We start from the raw sequence: 16,710 nt of genomic DNA, 5'->3' as shown, positions 1-16,710 counted from the left end.
TGACCCCTACAAGGTTTTTATTCATGAATTATGCAAATGACATTAAAAAAACTTTAAAAAACGCCTTCTCTACAATAATTCGCCTAAAATGGACTTTATTTTTTTTACGATGAATGAGATAGAGAAAAAGAATTCTGAAAAGGCAAAATCGAAGATTTTCATAGGACGAAAAAAAAATCCTTTCATTCAGCTTTCTCAATCAAGAGTAAGAAAGATCTGAATCTATCCTTTTGTGATAATGATATATTTTCGGCAATATTAACCAGTAAATGTCATCAAGCGGCGGAAAGAAAGCATCAACAGAAACGTTTTCATACATAGTTAAAATGAAGTTAACTAAATATTTTAAGTCTTTTTGTAAAGAAAATAACGTAGCCATGACATTAAAGATATATACTACGCATCATAAAACAAAGGTAGAGACGCCAAGTTGCCCCCGCCCTAAAGTAGTGGCCTAAAACGAGGAGCAAGATAATAAACAGTTATTAATAATAATATCCTCTACAACAAATATATTACGACTGTGATAACATGCTATAAGAAAAGACAATAACGTACGAGCATAATGCAATGATCATCGGTCGTATCCGTTTGCAAGTAATTAAAACCTAGCTAAAACTGCCTTCGAAGTGAGACAAATCTGCCAACATCAAAATGATAAGAGATGACGGCTTACCTGAGGGAAATAAACAAATGCGAGTTAATGTCCGAGCTTTGCTGAAAGCTGAGGCATCTGGTGTGACGTTCTCTCCCAAAAGCTGATGGTAAACTGACGACGAAAGAGACATGGTCACATGGCAGGGTCACTCTCCCCGACACAGATTGCTCTATCGTACGTAATAACAAGAATCGTCTTATAAAACATTACATTTATCACGAATTCACTTACAAACTCTTCTGACACGTGAAAGTATATGGAAAGATATTTTATGATTATATAAAATCTACAGATAGTGGGGAATGTATGTAGGAGACAAAAAGATGTCTCCAGATTTCACATTGTCGGCAAAGATATTTTATAATTATACAAGATCTATAGATAACATGGGAATGTAAACAGAGGAAATAAAAAGGATACAGTCTCAAGATTCCACGTTGCTGAGCAGTGCCATGCTGCAAGAGTATCCAGGTGACTCAGGTGATTAATTATGGGAGCGGTGGTGGAAGTTACTATGGGGCCGGGTGAGATCAGGTAAGCTGACCTAGCTGTCGTATTACTGAGATACTGCTAGGTTAGGTGTGAGTCTGGAGAGAGAGAGAGAGAGAGAGAGAGAGAGAGAGAGAGAGAGAGAGAGAGAGAGAGAGAGAGAGAGAGAGAGAAAGTCGTCAATGTTCAGTGCTCTGTCAAAATGCATACCATCAAAATGGGAGGACCTCGACGAGGTAATCCTTACCCCAATGGGATAACCACTCGTATGATACTCATTACAGAATCCATCTATCTAACCCGATTTTTATTTTATGAACTGTTAGAAACAATCTTGTGCCGGTCTCTGTACATGCTGAATAACGTAACTGAAAAATAATGACACCAACAAGTACATAAACAACAACAACAATAATAATAATAATAATAATAATGGACCTATCTTCTTCATTATTGGAATAAATAGAAGAAATAATCCAGTGCCAAAACCTGGCGTCAAACTCAGAGAGAGAGAGAGAGAGAGAGAGAGAGAGAGAGAGAGAGAGAGAGAGAGAGAGAGAGAGAGAGAGAGAGAGTAAACACCCACATAATCTGTGGTTATTTCATAACAGCGGCACTGTAGTGATACATGGAACAAGTATTTATTTGAAACTACTATAATCACTGTATAGGTAGCACACTTATACGACAGGCTGACTTGGTCGGAAGTATGTAGCCATAGTATATGTTAGGAACCATGACAATGGTTATCCCTTTGAGGACACAACAGCTATCAAAAATAGGTTTTTCCTGCGCCAAAACCTGTTTTACATCAAAGGTTAGACTCAATTTCTTTCCATATACTTTTGTCTTTGAACTTCCTACCTGAATTCTTACCTGATCCAAAACCCTGGCAGTGCCTATCCTTGTTACCTGGGTCTACTAATAGTTGATTTCCATTTCTCCATTTTCCAATTCCTCTGTTTTCATCATGTGCCCAGTCCATCGTAACGTTCTGAGATTTCACACGATTTTCCAGCTTCTAAACAACTTATCTCTGATGTATTTTCTAACTATATATCTCTGGAGTTAGCCACACCACACTTCCAGATTCTCATTTTTATTGCAAGGGCCAATCCAGTGAAGAAAAGCCTAAGTCTTTTACACATAATTAACTAATGCTCGGTTTACTAATGGGATATAATCTTGATTACACACTCTGTCCATGTTACCCAATCTGTTTCTCTTCTTGCCAACTGCCCTCTCAAATTGACTTCACAATATAGTATCCACAAATGTGTTGCCTCCTCCAAAGTCTTCTCATACGGCACAGTGACACGAATTCATTTGTATTTTGCTAGGTTAGTGACACAAACCACTGAACTTGACATTTATTCACAAGATTTATTCTACAGTATATTTACATTTATAAACAAATACAAAGTCAAACACTTACAATGAATCAGTCTAAATGTATACTGATATGTATATAAAATTTATCAAAGCTAAGGACCATCAGTACAGTAACTCAAAATTGTCTAAATACTGTAATGTGCATGAAAACTTAATGAAAACTGTCTAAATACCTTGCAGCATGGAATGTGAATAATTAGAAGTTGGTTCTACCCAATACATGAGTAGTGTAATAATATTTAACTGGCACATCAGTTCTTAATACGAATACTGTATATTATGTTTGTTAATAACTTATTTTATTCCTTGATATCAGTTTAAATGCAATTTCCTTGCATCATGGTGCACTTCACATTTCACTGTATACTATTGTGATCATTATGCTGAAAGCTTCTTGCTGGCTTTTCCAAGTACAGTACTTAATTATCCTACAACACTTCTTGGTGTAACAGTCCAAATCACTCTGTTACTCACGATATCCGATGTATGGGAAGCTGGTCTGCATACATTAGTGAACCTCCCTTTCGGGTGCTAGAGTCCTCTTTCCTAGTGTAACAAATAAATTTTTAAAACATTCAATACTTCCAACTCTTATACATATTACAAAAAGTTGACAAAAATCAAGTCTTAAAGCTAACCTCACGATCATAGCACTAATGATTTAGCTGGACTGCTTAATAATGTGTTCTCAAATGTACATTAACAGATTTATACAGTCCGTTCAGAACAGCATATTGATGACAGAAGGGAAATAAGGCTCCTACCTCCTGGGTGAAAACCTGGACCAGTAGTTCTCAAACCTTTTTATGTTCCCAAGCCACTTGTTTTGTGGCCTGAGAGTAAGAAAAAGTTTGGGGGCTACTGGTCTAGGTTTTCACCCAGCAGGTAGAAGTCTTATTTCTCTTCTGTCACTAGTGACAACCTCTACCACACACGCACACCTGGACACATTACCTCTCTCCTGGTATTTGGTCTAGAACAAATACTGAAAAAAAGGTATATTTTAGAATGTCTTGTCTACATACATTCTATCTATCACTTCTCATAACTGGTATACTTGATATTTTTCACCATTCACAATTGTAAGTGATATGTACATTACCATTTTTGTATCACTTATAGCCTGTATTTTTGTTTTCAGCACACTGTGCATGACACTCAGTTCTGTAGTGTTTTTAGAATTTGTATTGTATTATTCTGTGTAAAGTAATTTTATTGGACTATTCATTTTGCTGCAGGAAACCTGTCAAGGTATTTTTACAGGCCAGGCCTGTCTCATCTTGTTCTCTGTCACTATCACCTGTTATGTAGCACCTGTCAGGACCAGCGTAACTTGCCCTCACTCATGCGAGGCCATGTCATGGTGTAGCCTGTCTGCCAAGCCCAACCTTGCCTTACATGGATGTTCTGGTATGCACAGGTTAAGGAAACCATGGTTTCTCCAATGTCATTAGTTATCCAAGACAACCTGCCATGTAACTGATGAGCTTGTCTGCCTTACATCCTCCCAGGCTGCCAGCTTTCCTTGTGGTACGTACTGTAACCTGTGCCTGGCATGCCTGCTGCTCCTACTGTGCCTCCACTCTTGCTCTGTCATTGTTACATGAGGATTTCAGGACATACACTGGAGATCCAAGGGGTTCCAGGTAAGGTGAAAGTCAATGACATAGAAACGAGTGGTCAGTAAAATGCAAGATGGATCCCTGTTTGTTCTTGGTGCCAAAGGCTACTGGAGAGGTACACCCGATCACTGATCTTAGCCTGCTAAACAAGTACCTGCAGCAGACCACCTGTAGGATAGAGACTGGAAAGTCAGTGCAGCAGTCATCTAGCAGGAAGGGGACTCCGAAGCACCTTTGGACCTCCAAGATACATATTTCATCATTCTGACTTGTTATTTCAAGGAGATACCCATATATGTTTTGTGTGGGCCGGTACATTTCATGGAAGTACCCATATGTGTTTTGTGTGGGTGGGTAAGATACAGTATTCTAGTTTCAAGCATTATTTCAGTCTTGCCATAGCTCTGGAAGCATTAACCCAGATTTTGGCGAAGTGGCAGTATGGGTACATAGCTCCTGCAAAAGATCTTATAGGTGCTTGGAAGACTGGCTTGTCATGGTAGTTACAGTGACAAGTTTATCAGAAAATTTTAAGACTTCCCTTGCGGTTTATGCACACAGATTTAGATATTCATCTCGACTAGAAGTCTGAGTTGGCTTCTTCAGCCTGGGCTACATAGCTGAGCATGGTTATAGAAATGACATCAGCTTTAGTTTGACAACTGGAGGACAGGATCAAGAAATTGCACTCCTTGATCCAACAATTTTAGAGGTTGTCCAAATCCTCTGGCCAGGTTGTGGCATTAACATAAGGCCACAAATTACTAATTACTATACCTTGCAGAAAAAAAGATCATTAAAAGGTATACAAATGGTTAACAAAGGATGTATGAAGGTCAACATGTGAAAATAACAAAAGGATACACAATGCTGCTCTGTAAGGTACACCTACACAGGCAACAACATTAACAAGCACAGCACAATCACAGACACTAAATAATCTTGAAAAAAATGCTCACAGACCTTATCTTCTTCCCAGACTCTGCTACACAGCCTACCTCACCAACGGACAATTAAGTAGCCCCTATTCCTAGCAGCCTTGTCCATGCTAATTTGTAGATGTATTTTGTCACATAACTGTTTGCCAGACAGATACTACTTATACTTTGCAAAATTCAGATGTAGGTTTGGTATTCTATGGCTATTTGGTATTAGGATGAAAAGCTTGTCCAGCCACTGTAAGGAATATGACTTCAGTTCCCAAAAGCCAACAATTAACCTTAAGTACTTTATGCGTACTCACTTCCCATGTGTAGATCTGAAGATGTGAAAGACAAACAACTGTCAGAGGACAACGAGTGTGATCGAGCCAGGTAGATGAAAACTGTCAGAAACATCGACCCCAAACAGAAGTGGAAGATGCAGAGAAAGACGACGACGACTTACTTCCCACATGCACACAGATTTGGAATTGATTCTAATAAACCTGCTTAGACTTACTATGGCTTTTATAAACCTGTTAGTTTTCAATAACCTTCAGCATTCCATTTTACTCTGATATTCTTGATAGTCTCTGTTACCATCTTCTTACCTTCCATATGAACTACTCTGATACGGTTCATAATATCTATGGCTACAAGTGGACTCTTACATTGCTGGCTAATACCAATTTAACAAAATTTTGTTTTCTTTCTGACCTTCACAACTATAGTATGGAAGAGTGCTAAATAAATGCATTTATAATACATTTAGATAAATATGAATCTATCACTATCTTTAATACTTAATCTCTTGGACAAAAAGTTGAATTAAAGAATATCTACACTGTATTCAAATGCATTCATGAAATTATTTATTATCAAAACTTCAAAGAAATATAACTTGAAAACTTCACAACAAAAGGAAAATCAAGATTGTCATGAAAAAGATGTTACAAAAATATGTTAATTGAACATAAATACTTACACAGGTTCAGACTTTGACATATTGTAGGAACCACAGACTGGGAAGTTCAAAAGGTTATCAAACAGCTCTACATTCCTCACTGAGCCAAAGAACTCTGTGACAAGTACATTATTTGGATCCCTCTTGTAAAGGTCTCGTCGGACACCAACAGTAGATATGCATACTCGCTTTGGACAAACTTGAAGCTGTTAATTAAAAGAAACCCATTACACAATATGAACTGCATGCAATATGAATCACTGATAACAAAAATTACTGAAACTGTCATATATTTAATCGGTTTAAGCCAATCAAAACACAACATAGCTTTCTCTTTTCTCTTGAACGAAAACAGCCAATAAAAAGTGCAGCACCCACTATGACGGATTTGATTTTTTACAGGAAAGTTAATTCAAATTAAAATGATAAAGACAACAATAGTGCTATAATATACCTATTAACAGTACGTTTAAAATTACCATATCAGACGTGAAACACTTAGAAAAGGAGACAAGGAATGATGGGCTAGGCTTATAGTAGTCAGTGTGTTAAGGAAAGGATATATCTATGTCACAAAAAATTAATGCTTTGAAAAGAGTGGATCCCAACATCAAGGATTACAGATTTTATGGTTTCTTCTCCTTTACAGTCCAATGTATACATGAATATAGGTGGTTAAGATGTACTATGAGAATTAGGGAAAAAGTGGGGTATTTCTTTAACACAATGGGCTCCTCAAAACTGAAGCATGTCTTAAATGCCTGCATATATGGTAATTTGACATCAGTAAATACATGAATACCTTTCTGGTGGAAACTCCATAATTTGTTAATTAAATACTTACAAACTGGGCCAGAGTCTTCTTACTGTCTGGTGTAACTTTCTCGAGAAAGTCTAGGGCATAGTATGTAAAACGATCTATGATGTACACACCAATTGCTGGATCAACATGATGCTGAAATGATAAGGAAACAATTTAACTATCATAGAAAATGACAAACATAAGGAACAACCAAATATACCTTTAACTTGCATAGCAATCTTCTATAAAACAGAATGCCCATATGTGGAATAAAATAAAAAAATAAACAAAAGGACAAAAATAACTAAAAAATTACTTTATATATGTACACACCAATACCATTCACAAAAACTAAGGCAATGGGGCATGATGCTTTGGAGCAGCATACAAGCAACTTTTGAACTTCAGAGCACCGACATCAATAAAACGCGAGGACGACTGTTCCACAATTTAATAATAAATGGAAGAAAAGCCTTTCAGTAATGGTGACTGTGACAACACAGTAGCTCAACATGATATGGACAGAAAGGCTCTATACACTGAGTTACATACAGTAGTTTTTGACTGTAGGAAGTTTCATGTCAAAACAGCTAGTGGAAGTTAATTTAAAACTAAACAGAGGATATCTTGTAATAGCCACCTAAATCATAATTACCTTTCTAGGAAAATGAAAATACCACTCAGTGTCAGGCAAAATATAAAGACCCCTGGAGGTTCCCACATCCAGAGAGAACAGTTCCAACAACGATCTCAAAATCTATATTTTTCTAAGTGCTAAGAAGTTATTTATCCCCTCATACCATGATTTCCTGGGCCTTCCTACAGGTCTTCATCCTACTACTTTGGTATCTACTGTTTCTTTGATCAACTGATCCTCATAGCTTCTCATCACACATCATATGCCCAAACCATCACAACCTTTGGGATTTTAAGTCTTCTTTTCAATCTCTTGACACTACATCTCTTCACCAACTCCTTCTTTGTAATATGATCTTCCCATCACACACACACACACACACACACACACTCACACCTCAAACTATTTTCCTTGTCAGCATCAGTGTCTCTACTCTGCAGGGCAGTACATCACAAGTCTGCTCTTTCTATTGATGTGATAGTTTTTAATTTACCAGTAATCCAACTATCTTCCCATTTCATTCATGCAGTGTCTACTTTTTTTCTCTGTTCTCTCAAATTCTGCTTCACAGTATTGTTTGTCACCAAGGTAACAAAAATACTCTACCTCTTCACAACAGGGTTCTCAACTTTCTTCCCCATTGTAATTGTAATACGCTTTGAGCTTGGAAATCTCTCTCTTGTAATTCTAAGCGCCTCTTGTGAGACCATCTGTTATGTTTAGTACACAGCACAGAGTTCAACCCAACACATTTACATTTAGTACACAAAATTTACCTTTACCTCATAAGGTGGGGGTGCAAGAATTTCCATGGAAAATGAAAAATACACGCTCATTACAAGTGAGCCCAATAAATGTGGGAACAATAAAGAGAAAAAGCTGGACATGGTGACAAGAAGAGACTTGGACATTAGTTGTGTTCATGATCTTGAAAGAGGGTATAAAGAAGCTGACACAAAATCTACTAACAGTGACATGAGAAATAAGAAGTTTGATGAATTGACAATGAGGAAAGATAAAATGAAGTAGGCATACCAGTCAAAATTGAAATGGCTGAAGTGAGGTGGGTAAATAAAGAATAATGACAGTAAGATGATCTTAGAGAAGCTAACACTTGAGTTTTCAGTTTACTTGCAACAAGAAGACCATGAAAAGAAATGCAAGAATTTTTGGAAGGGCTACCGGATGAAGTGACAGAAGGGCTACAACCTGATGATACTGAGAGGAGAAGACCTAAGTGACCAATTTTAAATTTCCAACACCTTTTAAAAGAAATATTTGAATGAGTAAACATCTTAATGACACAAGGAGCACATGCTGAAGTGGTTTGGAAATCAGGACCTTGTATGACGCCCAGCCCTTGCAAAAATGAACGTCAGTGCAATAATGCAAACTGCGTGGACAATGTTTTTTAATTTGAATAACCACTTCCAATTCACTTTTTAAAATGAACATCAAAGATGCATATTAATATCACAAACAGAAGTCAGTCAGAAGAGGAAGGGGTTATCTAATCAACTGCTGCTTTCCAAAAGTGCAAATTTTTATATCTTACCGATAATGAGTCTTCACCAACTAAACTTGAAGCAATGGCCAATATATTTGGTGAGTAAAAATGTTCATACATAGATGCTGCCTGGCATGTGTCAATGATGAAGAGGATTTCATTGTACCTGTCAGAAAAAGATACCTATATTATAACTCAACAGTATGGTACAGACATTTTACAATAAAGTATACTTAAAATTACATGTTACTGCATATCAACAAATCCGGGTATGCAAAGATTAGAATTATAATAACTGGGAACAGACAAACGGGAATGGATTTAATGTAACAGGCAGAAAAAGTGCAACTGGAGTCAAAGAGACACTGCCAAGGACCATGCAAGTGATGCCTGCTAAACATAGAACTAGACTTACTTCGCTTTGTGGCAAAGCATCATCTCATTAAACTAAACTGGCTAATGTAACTAGAGACCTAACTATAAGCATGTATTTTCTGAAGTCTCTGTACTTAAATGTCAGGCTTTCAAACACTAAAAAGTTCCTTTTATCTGCTACAATAAAATGTATGAAGGGCAATGAAATTTTGGCCTAAACATTAATATGCTGTGTAAATCTTGAAAAATCATAGAACACAAAGAATGCATAATTACATACCTTTGTAACCTTTTATGGTTAGAATAAATAAGCTAAGGAAAAATGTCGATAATTACAGAAATGAATGAGAAACACACTACAAAGAGTTTTGGTTACAAGTATCATTAAGATGTAGAGAAATGAAATTAACATAGGGATAAAATTGGCAATCTACACTCATATAAACTATGAAACTATTAAAAAAACACCTTTACCTCTGTTTCTGCCACATCTGTTCAAATGCATCTGCCAGTTCAACATTGGTTATTTCTTCTGAATCCTGGAACTTCAAAAAACCATCTCCTCCATGGCCTGTCATATAAATCAGTATATTCGAGCCATCATCTGTTAAAAGTCTCTTCGAGCGAGGAGTACTTGGAGTTAAACGTCCAGTAAGAAGCCTCACGAAGTTTTCAACTGTTACCTGAAATTGGGAACAAATACCTTAATGTTGTTCTTAAAAGAGAGCCAAGCAAATGGACTGAGTTCTTATACTTTTCAAAGAAAACCTGACAGTCACATATTTTTAAGTACTGTATCTATTACATTACGCCTGGCACTGAGAATAGGATCACCCTATGCAGAGACTGTGGCCCATCATCCAGCACAATAGGCAGAGGGACACTAAGGGGAATCTCTTTAGGTGCCTTGATTAAAAATTCAAACAGAGCATGACACCAGTTAGCTTGTGACCAATGAAGAGCTCCCGAGGTAATCCTCAATGCCACGATTAATCACACTGTAAATCAGGTTGAATGGCAGAAAACTGCATATGTACTGATGATCCTATGGGTGCTGGAAAGCACCCTCCTGAGCAGCCAAGAGTCTGGAATGAATGAACAGAACACCCAGAGCTTCCAGTTTAGCTGTGTTAAACAGGTCAATCATTGTTGTTCAAGAACCATGCTAATATCAGCAATGGGTTTGTGGTGAAACAAATATAAATTACACTTCATGCATCATTTACCAACAAATGTAAGGACAAACCTCATATCCTCTGTAATCCACTTCCACATCTTCACCATATACATTTATATGCTGATGTGCATTATTAAAGACTGTTGCTGGACGAGGATTTCGAGGATTGCAGGCCATGTCATCTGCCACCATAAGGATGATCTGGCTGCAAGATAAAAATATTTACCAATTATTTACAAAATAAAACTTACATGAATTTCTAACATACAATTTACCAAAAACTCTGTAAAACCCAACCATAACGTTTAACCATCAAATATAGCACTCAGAGGAGGGAACAGAGTGTAAAATAATAATTCAAGTAATGCAAAATCATCTTAAAACATCAAGTTTACCTTCATACAAAAAATGAATTAAAACGCTTCAAACCCTTTAAAAAATCAAAAGAAACAAACAAAGTGTTGCAGGTTCCTAGAAATTTATCTTAAACTTATTAAAATACAAAAAGAATAATTTACAAAGAAAGAATGTTTATAATAGCCAATGAAAATAGAAAGCTAAGAAATTGAGACATTTTCCAAATGTGGACAAGCAAGAAATTGACTGAAATGGCAATTTTTTATTTCCTTCAATTTCCTTTCATTTTAGTCTATGATCTTCACCATAAGAATGCATAAATAACAAATCCTCATGTGTTGGTCAGAGAGAACTGAAATTAAAACACTAGAAAATTTTACAATTTTCCCATGTATGCACATACAGAAATTTGTAGAAAAATTCTGCTAAAATTTTCTTTCGTCAATTTCCTATACATTGTGTGTCATTCTATGACTAAATCTTCCTTTCTAGGCCAAAGAGAACTGAAATTGAAGTGCTGAAAAATTACTGTTTTTATATACATGGACTTGTGGAAATTTGACTGAAAAATCTTGTAATTTGAAAAAAAAATTTGTTTTGTTTATTCAATACTCAATTGTCATCCATAAAGTATATAATAACTCTGATTTTCTGCTTTGGGTCATGTAGTACTGAAAGTGAAACTTTGAACAAATATTTTTTCTAAAAGCCAACCTACAAAAATTATGCTGCAAGTTCTTGTAATATTTTTTCTCTAATTTCTTTCCATGACTAAGTAATATTAATATTCCTTTCTGATTCAGTATTGAAAACAAAACACTGAAAATTTTGATGCTTCTTCTACACATGAACCAGCAGAAATCTGACCAAAAAATTCTAATTCACTATCTACAAGCAGTTTAGGATAAATCTAAAATATGAGTGGTGAAAAATAACAGTTCAGCCAAAATACTTTACCTATCTGGGATTCCCAGTCTTTTGACTGATCGATACATCGATAGCACATTGGCCACATGGCGATAGTTAAACCAAAATCGTGAGGTATCGACCAAGACTGCCCAATTATTGGTGTGGGTTTTTCCCTTAACAAAATTTGCTAAGGATGCATCCTGAAAAATTAACATAAATGTGACAATTTGCAACAGCATTTCAGATTCATACTGAATTCGTTACTAGTAGTAAATTACACTTTCCATTATAATGCACAATTTTCAAGATGAGAAACTTGACTAATAAGGCTTAAGTACCAATTCAGCTCAATACAGTGTTGTATTCTACAAGTCTTAAGCCAGTTTAACAAACAAACTACATAAATATTTCAATAAAATAAGACAGAGGAGATTCAGGAATCACTCAACAAATGTTAACAATTCCTAAACAACCAAACATAACTTCACAGTACTTAAACTACCAAAAAAGAGAAGAAAAGCAGTACAACAAGAGCTATAGGCCACCAACTTTCCAAAGTGCTGGAGAAAGTGCTCAGAACAGATCTAGCCTACATTCTGTTAAAGTTGATAACCTGTTGATCACTGGTTTAATAGTAAGACATAAAATTTTTATAACTGATGCATTTCCCAAGACACTCTGATGCACCTTGATTATGAAAATACTGAGGTGCACATAGAATGACACAGTCCTGCTTGAAGTAACTTACTGTGCAACCTTGCCATGGAGGCCTGCCAACAAAGCACATGACAGAATTAGCTTTAGGAAACTGGTATAACCCACTCCCACTACTGGACTTTAATCAGCTCTATGACATTTTGCAAAATGCATTCCTAACTCACTCAGTGGCAAGACTACTTTCTGGTAAGAATGTGGTTCTTGAATGCCACGAAGAAAGTGTTAGGAATGTGGTTCTTGAATGCCACAAAAGACAGACAGGTGGCAGCACACAATAAAAGAACACTGAGAAATATTCATCAACAAGTATAGCCATGCATTAACAAGTGACAGTCTACTTATAATTTCTGCATATCAATATCTTTGTAGGTTAATTAGGTTAGGTTATTCACTTCCAACAGAAGTGGTATAGAAGACAAATTGGTACTGATTATCTTTCAACCTTAAGACAATCAAAAACCTCCACGATCAATTTCTATTTCTGTAACTTTTCAGATTTTTATAGAAAATCATCGCAAATGCTTACTAAACTACTACAGTATGTAATTTCAGTTTGTTTGGTAGTGTTGCTTACTCATGAATGTCACCCTCTGCCATATTTTGAGTGCTGTATTTCATTTTTGCAAACAGTGTGCAGTGATGTCAGCTGATAATTGGTCATGTTTATGATGACACCATTTGCCAAACTGACCAATATGATATCGATTTTGGGTATTCAGGAGTTGTGCCAGGTCTTCTGCAACAGCCATGATTTTGCCATATTGATCTCTGTAGAATGGCTATTCTCTAGTGTGTTATAAGTGTTTTTAAAACTTAATTTTGGAATAATTTGCAAATATACATACTGTAGTAATATTGTAACTATTTATTCTGTGTGAACTGTCCTGATTGGTGAAAATTGTATAATTTGGATGTGAGAAAGCTCCATAAGGCCTCAGCCTATATAAAAGGTACATAATTGGTTTTAAATATGAAATAAGCTGATGTTCTCTTGGGATCTGGATGTGATTTTTATGACTTGTTAAGGATAGAATGTCAAATTTGCTTGTAGGTCCTCAGTCCTTACAATGATTACTTAGGAGGCAAATTGATTTTAAAATGTGAAATCAGGTTTTCAGACAGCCTTTTGTGAAATACTGTCAGACCTGACATTCATTTTCAATCAACTCATTAAATACATCTGATAAGAGGTTGGTTAACCAACTAAACACATCCCTACATCTAACAACATTCTTAAAGTCAGCAGGTTGGCAACAAAGAGGACTACACATAAACAAAGATGTGTAACAAGCAAACATGGTTTCTAAATGCTTTATGCACTTTAGGTTGGTCTATGTGATGAAGGGGTTAGGAAGGTGATGACCCCCCAACTGTAACGAAGGGACAAGCAACCTAGGGTGAGTTAGGTTAGGTAACATTCCTGAATTTCCACTAGCTTTTGTATTACCAAACCTAAACCGTAATTTCCTGTTTCCCACTGTTAGGCAACTGAATTTTACGTCAAATTCACTTGAAAAACAAGACTACCATATAAAAAAAAATTTACATTCTTACTCTACTACACTCAATAAGATTGAATGAAAAACAAGCTAAGTTAAGGCCTGGGTTAGCCTAGCCTATACCTGTGTCCCTGCAATTAGTCAAGGCCATAATATTGCTGAATAAGTTTTTAAATTAAATTAACGGGTCATTTCTGGTAGAACGTTTCAGAAACAAAATATAGGTCTGTAGCCTAACTCCTACAAATCTAGCCTACTTCCCTACAAAGGCCAACATCGAAGCTGCAAGATTTCAATAGCAGTGAGCCTAAGCCTAAATACCTGTAGTTACTCTAAACCAAACTCTAGCCATAACACTTACATGTGAAGCCTGTCCTAATGCAAGGACGAAGCATAGGCTTAATGTCAAATATCGCTTCAACATTGATAAAACTTTGGTTATGTCAAGGATTTGTTTACCGGAACGCTAGTAGTAGTAGCGTTGGGTTCAGTTTCCGTGTCGGACAAGAGGCTATGCCTTTGTAACGGCTCCTCGTTTCTTATTTTCTTCTGTCGTATCCTCTACATGTGGTTAAATTTCCTGTTTTTCGGATCTTTCCTGAGATCGCGACCCTAAACACTTTTGGGTTTTAACCATATCATAGATATTAATGCTAACGTATCGACCTTTGCAGGCGTAATGTTATTACGAGCCCGAATGATTTTCGATTTGGGGATTACCGTAAAAATATAAACAAAAGGCTGTAAATATAATGATATTTTGTACTTTATGCATGCGGAGTTCCTGGACAAGAAATGTCAGCCTAGATAACGATCCCGTTGGGGATTACCGTAAAAATATAAACAAAAAAATATTTGGTGGTCAGTGTCTAGAGAGATCAAAAAACCTTTTTTCTTTTATTTTCAATGTTACTTCCATTGAATAAAGACTCTCCAGCTATTTCACCTGCACTGTCTTCATATAATTGCTGTAGTTCAACTACTTGCTATTAAAACGGTGTATTGATGCAGTCCAAAAGGAGTAATGAAAGCCGAGAACAATTTAGCATTCTTATCTAAGGGAATCTGATAAAGTTGCTAGTTCAGTGAGTGTTCACTAACTTTCTTTCTTTTCTTGGTTCGTGAGTATTCACTCTGCAAGCACAGTAAACTGTTAGAATTAAGCATGGAATTTTTCTGGCTTTTTCGTTTTGTTATTCCATTTTTATAACACTGACTTCCCATGTTATGTACTGTTTCTCTCTCCTAAAAACTTTTTTTTTTTTTTTTAGTAAACCCTTTATATGAACTTTCTTTAAAATTTCTAATTTGAGAGTTTTTATGCCTAATCTGTTTCTTATTCCTATTCTTAAAAATATCTTTGTGAACTCACTTTAGTGTTGTACAGTACATTTATACAATCATGCCATTGTCCAACAACCTCCAAAAAGTTATGGTAATACTACTACATTTAATTTTCACTGATGATTAACAGGTTACTACCTACTACCAATTTTACTGAAAGTTTAGAGGTTTCTACTTTGCTTTTTGCCTCTCTTGCATTTACTGTTGCTGAGGTAGTGCTGTGTTTTTAGCTTTAACAACTAGCGCTTCCAAGGCTGACAAAATTCTTATCACCAGTTGCGTCCATGACTTTCGGATTAATTCTATACTCTCATAACTCCTGTTGACCCGTCTTTTTTTTATTTTACAATTTTGAAAGATCTACTGAAGTCCATAGCAGTTGTTATTAGGGGCTGTCTATAACACTCAATTTAGAGAAATCTTAAGGAAAATATAAAGGTTTTACTGAAAAAAATTTCTAGGAGAAAGAAAGAGTACATAACATGGGAAGTCAGTCATAAAAATAGAATGACAAAACTCAAGTAAAAAGCCAGAAAAGCTTCATCTTAATTCTAATAGATTACTGTGCCTGCAGAGTGAACGGTCACAAACCAAGAGAAGAAAGAAGTATTGCATGATAAAGATATTGTCTTCTCTTCTGCCTTTCTCAGTGAACCATGCCTGGTAATAGATCCTTATTGGTTCCTAAGTGTTTCTCAATATCCAATTTTATTATCATAAAAAATATATATGTTTATAGATTTGATTTATGAAAATTTACGTTAGCAAGCAAAGTACTGGGCCACTTTTGGCCATTCAGTGCTTAAGACAGTGAAAAAAGGGGGTCAGAGTGCTTGGACAGCAAGATAAAGATCCAAAAAAAAAAAAAAATGATGTCCAAGGACCTAAAAGTGGAATTGGGAGACAACCTCACAGTTCCACTAAGAAGTAACAGATAAAGAGGTTTGATGGCAAGATTGAAGGAAGTGGGAAAGGAGGCAAAGTAAAATGCTAAAGAGACACAGGATACTGTACTCCTAAACAGTTCTGAAAATCTTGAAACAACTGGGCTGTCAATCAGTTGGTGGACATGTTCAGAATGATCAAGTTAATTTCAAATGGCTTAAGGGACTGTAGGTACATGTATTAGCTTACCTAAGCCACCTGATCTTTTTCTTCGACAAGTGGATGATTCACCTGGGTTTCACAAATGGCATACAAAGGGGTTGTGATGAAACATGAGGGCATTTGGAAAGCTACTGTTGCAATTCTGTGCTGTCAACTTGAGAGGAACTAAGACTTAAGAGAAGTCTGTGTACACATACATTTCATATGCAGAATATTCTGAATATAAACACAAAT

At 36.1% G+C, this 16,710-nt stretch overlaps 1 protein-coding gene across 1 annotated transcript; it reads right to left on the bottom strand.

Annotated features, from left to right (window-relative positions):
- Positions 1-2,505: 2,505 nt before the first annotated feature.
- PIG-K (Phosphatidylinositol glycan anchor biosynthesis class K) lies at positions 2,506-14,541 on the bottom strand. The gene is made up of 8 exons (XM_067129273.1): positions 14,387-14,541; positions 11,858-12,009; positions 10,613-10,748; positions 9,841-10,049; positions 9,040-9,157; positions 6,890-7,000; positions 6,067-6,251; positions 2,506-3,085 (listed from the first exon to the last, which is right to left on the bottom strand). Exons 1-8 carry the CDS (start codon positions 14,447-14,449, stop codon positions 3,010-3,012), a joined length of 1,050 nt encoding a protein of 349 aa, XP_066985374.1. The 5' UTR covers positions 14,450-14,541; the 3' UTR covers positions 2,506-3,009.
- Between the last annotated feature and the right edge of the window lie 2,169 nt (positions 14,542-16,710).

The sequence above is a fragment of the Macrobrachium rosenbergii genome, chromosome 27 (genome assembly GCF_040412425.1).
Source record: "Macrobrachium rosenbergii isolate ZJJX-2024 chromosome 27, ASM4041242v1, whole genome shotgun sequence".
NCBI classification, from domain to species: domain Eukaryota; kingdom Metazoa; phylum Arthropoda; class Malacostraca; order Decapoda; family Palaemonidae; genus Macrobrachium; species Macrobrachium rosenbergii.
This window is presented reverse-complemented; position numbering and strand designations above follow the sequence as displayed.

Bases quoted from the DNA above. Each gene is read 5' to 3' on its own strand.
- PIG-K (XM_067129273.1), bottom strand. From the start codon at position 14,449: ATGTTGAAGCGATATTTGACATTAAGCCTATGCTTCGTCCTTGCATTA. The intron at 12,010-14,386 runs GTAAGTGTTATG...TTAATTTTTCAG, and splicing joins CATTAGGACAGGCTTCACAT to GATGCATCCTTAGCAAATTT. The intron at 6,252-6,889 runs GTAAGTATTTAA...TTTAATTAACAG, and splicing joins AGAAGACTCTGGCCCAGTTT to CTTCAAGTTTGTCCAAAGCG.